Genomic DNA, 8,466 nt, shown 5'->3' with positions numbered 1-8,466 from the left:
TAAGCGCTGTGTGACACTCATGCGATTAACATACATTTTCTCAATTTGTTCCAAACTTGATGTACTGGGACATAACATATAGTTACTGTGTGCTCCTTAAAACTATCTAGAATAGTCACACATTGATGATGTTATGTTGTAAAGCTTCTGAGTTTTCCGTAACCGGTGTGTGCTTTGCGTGGCAGCAAAGTACCATGCTGCGCCATGAAACAGGAAGTTGTTATAACTATGCTGCATATGCTCAAATCAATACCATACATTATGTGATTGATGATGATGCCCCCAACACATCTACATGCCAAAATTCTGTTATAGTCATAGCGCCACCTACTGGCAACAGGAAGTAAGCGCTGTGTGACACTCATGCGATTAACATACATTTTCTCAATTTGTTCCAAACTTGATGTACTGGGACATAACATATAGTTACTGTGTGCTCCTTAAAACTATCTAGAATAGTCACACATTGATGATGTTATGTTGTAAAGCTTCTGAGTTTTCCGTAACCGGTGTGTGCTTTGCGTGGCAGCAAAGTACCATGCTGCGCCATGAAACAGGAAGTTGTTATAACTATGCTGCATATGCTCAAATCAATACCATACATTATGTGATTGATGATGATGCCCCCAACACATCTACATGCCAAAATTCTGTTATAGTCATAGCGCCACCTACTGGCAACAGGAAGTAAGCGCTGTGTGACACTCATGCGATTAACATACATTTTCTCAATTTGTTCCAAACTTGATGTACTGGGACATAACATATAGTTACTGTGTGCTCCTTTGCACCACATAGGGGACACAAGAAGTGACGTTTAAGTATTTTGTGCAGCTTCCAAAGTGCGTGACAATTCAGAGCTGCATCGGGAGCACTGCAGGAGCAGTGGTAGCAGTCACAGCTAACAGCTCTCACACGCATTTACTTTAGGAAATGCCCAGTCTCGTATTAATAGTAATATAAAATCAACCATTACAGGTGTCAGCAATGAAAGTAATAGCATCTCGTGAAAAATATGTACAATTTGAAGTTGAATATAAGTTTATAGGACAAACAGTGCAGGAGAAGATAGATGCCAAAAATGGGGTTATATATAATAAAGAAATAAAGAATAAAGAGCGAGGAGAACAGCAGCGTGAGAGCTGCAGCTCTAACACTAATAATTAAAAAAATTGTTTAAAGTTGAAATGATGAATGTAGCTGAATGTATGCAGAAGTAGTAGCATTGCAAAGTGGAAGTTTTGACTTACATTGTAAAAACTTGTTTAAAAAAAAGCTTAATATTTTAAAAAGTAGAAAAGGTAGAAAAAAGTTGAATACAAGCTCACTTGTCCCTTAAAGAGCTTAACAGTTTAATAGTTGAAGTATGAAGAAGTTGAAACATGCAAAAAAAACATACGGAAGAAGACTTGACTTATAAAAATAAAGAGCAAGGAAAACAAAAGTGTTAGAGAGCTAATAATAGAGAGCTCCATTACCTGGTCTGAGGAACTCTTAACACTTTTCAGTCCTCACATGAATCAGTGCTTCTCTTTCGTCTACTTTTCTCATGGCTTCTCCGCATTTTTTTAGGCCTAAGTAGTCATTTGAGGAATAAAAGAGAACTTTGATGGTAAAGTGCTGTAATATGCTGGCCTAATGAAGGTTAAATACAGAATCTATTGTACTGTCTATCTCCCCATTTGGAAAACTAAATATTACACTCAGCACCCTTTTCAACCCCTCCTCCAGGTGTGATGAGAACAGCTCTAGCCAACATGGACCGCGAGGTGAAAGGGGAGTACCAGGTTCTTCTCCAAGCCAAGGACATGAGAGGTCAGCTGGGGGGGCTGGCCTCAACCACAACCATAAACATCACTATTAGTGATGTCAACGACAACCCACCACGCTTCGCTAAGAGTAAGAAAGTGTCAACAATGACATGGGTCGGACGGGGACAAAAATTCAACCCTGGTACTGTAGCCACACCAGCCCACATTACCATACATCCCCACACAAGAACACACGCATTCACTACTTACATTTGTGTACATATATATATAAGCATTACCGTCTGTGACAGATTGGTGACAGTAATGTATGTGACTGGCAAATGATGTTTAATAGTTTTTAGTCTCTGTTGACTTTCTTTATCAGCAGTGGGCTATGTTTTATAAAGTGGACGAAATGACACTGCAGTCACAATTCTGTTGTCAGCTGCAGGTGCGCCGCAGGTGGTGAAGGCTTGTTATCATCTACATCTGCACCTGCGTGTTCACTGCTGTTTACCTGGTCTGTGGGTCCGTGCTTGTAAAAGATCTGCCATGTCCGCGTCTTATACCATAAAAGATAGATCTGTGTTTCTCTTCAAAATGCTAAATTAAGTCGCCAAATATACTTGGGCGGCCGTTAATATACCCGGGCGGCCCCGCCCAAGTAAAGCTGTGTGTGAAACACTAATCTGACCGGCCCACCCCAAAACAAATGGTCTGGCCTTTGTCAGAATTGCCAAATGGCCAATCCATCGCTGATGACATCTAATTGGTTGATTGTGTGGACTTATTAGCTTTTTGCTCTCTTTCCCTATCTTATGTCATTCTATCAGGTATTTTCCATTTGTGGGTGCCAGAGTCAGCATCAGTTGGCTCAGCAGTGGGTCATATTCAAGCCCACGATTTGGATGCTGGCAGCAATGCAGAGGTGGATTATGCCATTGTTCCAGGAGAAGAGGGCAACATGTTTGACATCATCAGCAACAGCCAAAGTCATGAGGGAGTTGTAGTCTTGAAAAAGGTACATTAACTCATTTTCAGCTGCACATTAGCTGCTTTGACAACAATACACATACTGTACTGTACCAGCTTGATATTCATGATGATCCATTGGATTTTGTATTCTCAAAAAAAATTGCCACATCTCAAATAATAGCAGGGAGTGTGGCTGATATGCCAGCCAACACTGGGAGTCTGCAGTGGGATGATCTGTATGATAATGCATAAATTCAGCATAATGTACATTTCCATGACATTTCCATGTCATACTATTGCTCATTTTGTCAGCAAATGTTTAGATTTAGGGGGTTTTCTCACAGTTCAGCGGGTATCTTTGACAAGAATGAATGAATAAAAAATTAACGTGCATATTTGCCACTATATTATTATTATGGCATTACTACCTACAGCACCAACTATACTGAAGGCTAGTTCAAATTCGCAATTAAATGTCCTCGTTGTGTGAACATTATAACGTTTCCGACAGGAAAGAAGGAGAAGACAGCAAGCAATCATTCTGCACCTCCATTTCAGGAGAAACCAAAGATGTATGTGGCAGTGTGCTTCTATAGTGGCCCTCTGTTTGAAAAGTTGATCTGTCACTGGAGATATAATTATAATTGTGTCCTTATTTCACTACATTTCAGAAACAGAATCAGCTTTATTACCAGGTATGTGTACACATATGAGGAATTTGACTCTGGATTGTACATTTCTCACAATGTGCTTACTCATACAAAAATACAAAATCACAATAATAAAAATAAATTAAAATCAGACACAGACTTAAGTGTAGACAACACAAATACACACACTATGAACAAAAACATTATAGACATATTGACAAATAGTGCAGTGACCAGAGTGCAAAGGATGCAGGAGTATGCACATGTCGAAGGTGGATGTTATCTACAGGTACATATACATGCATACATGTACACAGTACAATGAAGCATAGTGCAAAGGATGCTGGAATAAGTATTTTGTGCAGGAATAATGACTTGAGGTAGGTGAATTTGGTATACAGTATCTACAATATGACAATATAATAGTATGAACAGATCTGAAATAGAGAATGGTGAATAAATAATAAGTGTTAGCCAGTAAACATGCTGATTAGAGGCAGAGTTACTGGGTTATTGCACAGGAATTGTTCCTGACACCGTGAGTCAGAAATCAGGAGTTCATCAGAGTGATGGCTTGTGGGAAGAAACTGTTGTTGAGTCTGTTGGTTTTGGTGTACAGTGCTCTGTAGCACCTACCAGAGCTGAGGAGCTGGAACAGGTTGTGTCCGGGGTGAGATGGATCTGCAGTGATGTTTCCTGCCCGTTTCCTGACTCTGGAAATGTACAAGTCCTGAATGGAGGGCAGGTTGGCACCGATTATCTTTTCTGCAGTCCTGACTGTCTGCTCCTGTCCTTTTTGGTGGCTGATCCAAACTAGACAGTGATGGACGTGCAGAGGACAGACTGGATGATGGCTGTGTAGAACTGTGTAGAAGTGGATCAGCAGCTCCTTAGGCAGGTTGAGCTTCCTGAGCTGGTGCAGGAAATGCGTCCTCTGCTGGGCCTTCTTGATGATAGTGTCCGTGTTGGGCTCCCACTTCAGGTCCTGGGAAATAGTGGAACCCAGAAACCTGAAGGATTCCACAGCAGACACAGGGCTATTGAGTATGGTGATGGGGGACAGAGTGGGGGGGGCTCTGCCTGAAGTCCACGTTCATCTCCACAGTTTTGAGCGTGTTAAGCTCTAGGTTGTTCTGACCGCACCAGAGAGCCAGCTGATCAACCTCCCGTCTGTAGGCCGACTTATCACAGTCCTGGATGAGGCCGACGACCGTTGTGTCGTCAGCAAACGTCAGGAGTTTGACAGATGGGTCTCATGAGGTGCAGTCGTTAGTGTAGAGGGAGAAGAGCAGTGGGGAGAGCACACACCCCTGTGGGGCGCCAGTGCTGATAGTCCGGGTGCTGGATGTGATGTTTACCAGCCTCACCTGCTGACTCCTGTCAGTCAGGAAGTTTGTGATCCACTGACAGGTGGAGGCTGGCACAGTGAGCTGGGTGAGTTTGGTACTGAGGATGTCCGGGATCCTTGCATATGTCCCTAGAGAGTCAAGGTGTTGCAGGATGTAATGCAGTCCCAAGTTGACTGAATCATCCACTGACCTGTTAGCCCTGTAGGCAAACTGCAGGGGGTCCAGCAAGGGGCCTGTAATGTCCTTCAGGTGGGCCACCAGTCTTTCAAAGGACTTCATGACTTACAGATGTCAGCGCGACAGGCCTGTTGTCATTTAGTCCAGAGATGGAGGGTTTTTTGGCGACTGGGATGATTGTGGAGTGTTTGAAGCAGGAGGGAACTTCACACAGCTCCAGTGATCTCTTGAAGATCTGTGTGAAGATGGAGGCCAGCTGGTCTGCGCAGATTTTCAAGCAGGATGGAGACACACCGTCTGGGCCAGGAGCCTTCCTGATCTTCTGCCTTTGGAAGAGGTGGATCACATCCTTTTCACAGATCTTGAGTGCAGGTGAGTGGGTGGCAGTGTGTCAGAGGGGGAAGGTGACTGTTTGAAGATGGTGTTCGAGTGGGGGAGAGGTGTGACTCTGGGCTTTTCAAACCTAAAGTAAAAGCCATTCAGCTTGTCTGCCAATCGTTGAGTACCAGCAGTGTTGGGGGATGGTCTCCTGTAGTTAGTGAGTGTGTCCGCAGGCCTCTCCACACTGACGCAGTATCATTGGCTGCAAAGCTGTTATTTAGCTTTTCACATAGCACCTCTTTGCTGCTTTGACCTCCTTAGTCAGAGTGTTCCTGACCTGGTTATACAGGACTGTGTTCCCACTTCTGAAGGCCTCCTCCTTGGTCTGACGAAGCTGCCTGAGTTTTGCTGTGAACCAGGTTTTAGTCGGCACACACGTGTCCTCACAAAAACGGATGTAAGATGTTACAGTGTCAGTTAGTCCGTCTAGGTCAGTGGCTGCAGCCTCAAAAACACTCCAGTCAGTACAGTCAAAGCAGGCCTGTAACTCCAGCTTTGACTCGTTGGTCCATCTTTTCACACTCTTTACAACAGGTTTAGCAGATTTCAGTTTTTCCCAAGGCGGCACAGGGAACAGAGCAACAGGCGTCCTTTAATGTAGTGTAGCAGTGGTCCAGTGTTAGTGTCCCTGGTGGGACACTTAATATGTTGTCTGTACTTTTGGGAGTAAAGTGTATTTGGAGGTAGATCAGGTAGAACAAGATGGCGCCATTGTGTGTGGCTTGCCGTCTGTCACTGTCACTGCTGTGTGTTTTTGCTGTTTGTTTTGCTTTTTGCCCGGGATGTCGACTCTCTGCTGGTGTATGATCGCCAAACACTGCTGGATCTGCGATTGTCTGCTGAAAATTTAGTAAAATTGGATGATGGTGGACGTGAAACCTTGCCCCCACTCCTGGCGAGGCTCCCGACTCACCTTTGGCACGCCCTGGCTCCACCTTCTCGCCGTGAGCGCCGACGAAAGCGCACCCGCCGCCGGGGAAAACATAGTGGCGGGCTGGTGAGGTTGAAGGCCCGTCTTGCATGGTGTTCTACGCCTTTTTGGACTGAGTTTGGAGTCGTGCCTAGCCTTGTTATTCCTCGACGCTCGCTGGACCCTGTCGGCGCCTAGCTGATACCTGTCGTCGGCCCGGAAGAGATGTTCCAGCCCCGTGGCCCCTGCTCTCCTCGTCCCCGCTGGCACGGAGTAACTTGCGATCTCTGTGTCGGGTTTCACGAACATCCAGCGCCGCGGATCCGCCAGGTTTGGGCTGGTAAATGCTAGATCTCTAGCAAATAAGTCTTTTGTCTTAAAGGATTTTTTCACGTCCCGAGGATTGGATTTCCTCTGTGTAACTGAGGCATGGCTGAGTGATGGTGATTCCAGCGCTTTCACAGAATTTTTACACCATGATTGCTGCTACCTTAACTCCCCGCGAAAATCTGGCCGAGGAGGAGGAATAGCGACTGTATATAAGAGTCATTATAAATGTAAGCAGATATTGCTGTCATCCGCTTTCAGCAGCTTTGAGCTGAGTTTATTTGAGATTGGTCGCTCTCACACAGTGTTGTGTGCTGTGGTCTATCGGCCCCCCAAGTACAATAAGGACTTTTTAAATGATTTTTCTGATTTTCTGGCTGAAATCATGCCTAAATATGATCATGTTCTTATTGTTGGGGATTTTAATGTTCATGTGTGTTGTCCTGATAAGCCAATGACAAAGGGTTTTCTAAACCTCATTGATTCTTTTAATCTTGTGCAATCTGTGTCTGGACCCACACAAGAACATGGACACACTTGATCTTGTTTTATCATATGGCTTGCCTGTTCTTAATCTAGAGATATGTGACGCAGTGTTTTCTGACCATATGCCTGTATTATTTGAGACTGCTCTTGCCTGTCATACATTTAAACCTCGCGCTGCTGCACAGCGCTGTCGCATGATTAACCCTTCCGCTGCTGCTCAGTTCTCGGCTGTTTTCAGTCAGAACATCATCACTCCTGAGTCTGTATTGCACACAGAAGAGCTTAGCTCATGGTTTCACTCCACCTGCCAAACTGTTTTAGACACTGTGGCTCCATTAAAATCCAGGCAGCCTAAAACTAAATCTGAGCCCTGGCTAAATGACATGACTCATGCTACCAGACGTGAGTGCCGTAGAGCTAAGCGCAAGTGGAAGGACAAACTGCAGGTGTCTCTTCAAATGTTAAGGGATTGTTGGCGTCATTTCCAGGAAACTGTGAAAGATGCTAAAAGAAAACATTTCTCAGATATTATTCTGGCAAATTGTCACAAGCCTCGTGTTTTGTTTAACACCATTGACTCACTTTTAAATGCCCCGCAGAATGCTTGTATGGAGGCATCCCCTGCTATGTGTGAAAATTTCCTTTGCTTTTTTATTGATAAGGTCACTTCTATTAGGTCTCAAATCACCTTCAGCTTCAGACCCTTCAATCTCTGTCCCCTGCTCGGCTGTTTTTGATCATTTTGAGCCGGTTGCATTTGACACAGTGGATCATGAAATATTGATTTCACGTTTAAGGTAGTGGGTGGGCATCAGTGGCATAGCACTGGAGTGGTTTAGGTCATACTTAGCAGCTCGAACTTTTTGTGTTAGCGTAGGTGAATTTGTATCCTCCTCTGCTCCTCTCTTGTGTGGGGTCCCACAGGGCTCAGTCCTCGGCCCTCTACTTTTCTCTTTGTATTTGCTTTCACTTGGTTCCATACTTAGAAATTACGGCATTTCATTCCACTGTTATGCAGATGACAGTCAGATTTATGTACCTCTTAAAAAGAAAAATGATAACTCTGTTGGACAATTACTCAATTGTCTCGACGACATCAAGGCCTGGATGGCTCTGAACTTTTTAAATTTTAATGATAAAAAAACAGAAGTGATGGTTTTTGGAGGCACCACTGGGACCCCGCCTGTAGATCTGGGCTCCCTGGCACCCTATATTAAACCTAGCATTACAAACCTAGGCGTTAAAGTGGACCCTGAGCTTAAATTTGACAGTCAAATCAAAGATGTTGTCAAATCAAGCTTCTTTCATTTGAGGCAGCTGGCCAAAATAAAGCCAATTCTGTCAAGACAACATTTTGAAACGGCAATCCACGCCTTTATAACTACACGGCTGGACTACTGTAATTCACTATATGTGGGGGTTAGTGGGTCCTCCATCACCCGTCTCCAGATGATACAAAA

The 8,466-nt window shown here is 44.2% G+C and overlaps 1 protein-coding gene across 7 annotated transcripts in view; it reads left to right on the top strand.

Moving 5' to 3' along the window:
* The window catches only part of LOC123973056 (cadherin-12-like), a 93,265-nt gene that overhangs the window by 71,213 nt on the left and 13,586 nt on the right, over positions 1-8,466 (top strand). For all 7 annotated transcript variants that reach the window (XM_046052911.1, XM_046052909.1, XM_046052908.1 and 4 more), the window contains 2 exons: positions 1,732-1,899; positions 2,585-2,772. In XM_046052911.1, the coding sequence (XP_045908867.1) occupies positions 1,732-1,899; positions 2,585-2,772 (356 nt within the window). The remainder of the gene's footprint in view (positions 1-1,731; positions 1,900-2,584; positions 2,773-8,466) is intronic.

Source organism: Micropterus dolomieu, linkage group LG06 (assembly GCF_021292245.1).
Source record: "Micropterus dolomieu isolate WLL.071019.BEF.003 ecotype Adirondacks linkage group LG06, ASM2129224v1, whole genome shotgun sequence".
Taxonomy (NCBI): Eukaryota; Metazoa; Chordata; class Actinopteri; order Centrarchiformes; family Centrarchidae; genus Micropterus; species Micropterus dolomieu.
The sequence above is the reverse complement of the archived record's forward strand: the minus strand, read 5'-3'. Positions and strand labels throughout refer to the sequence as shown.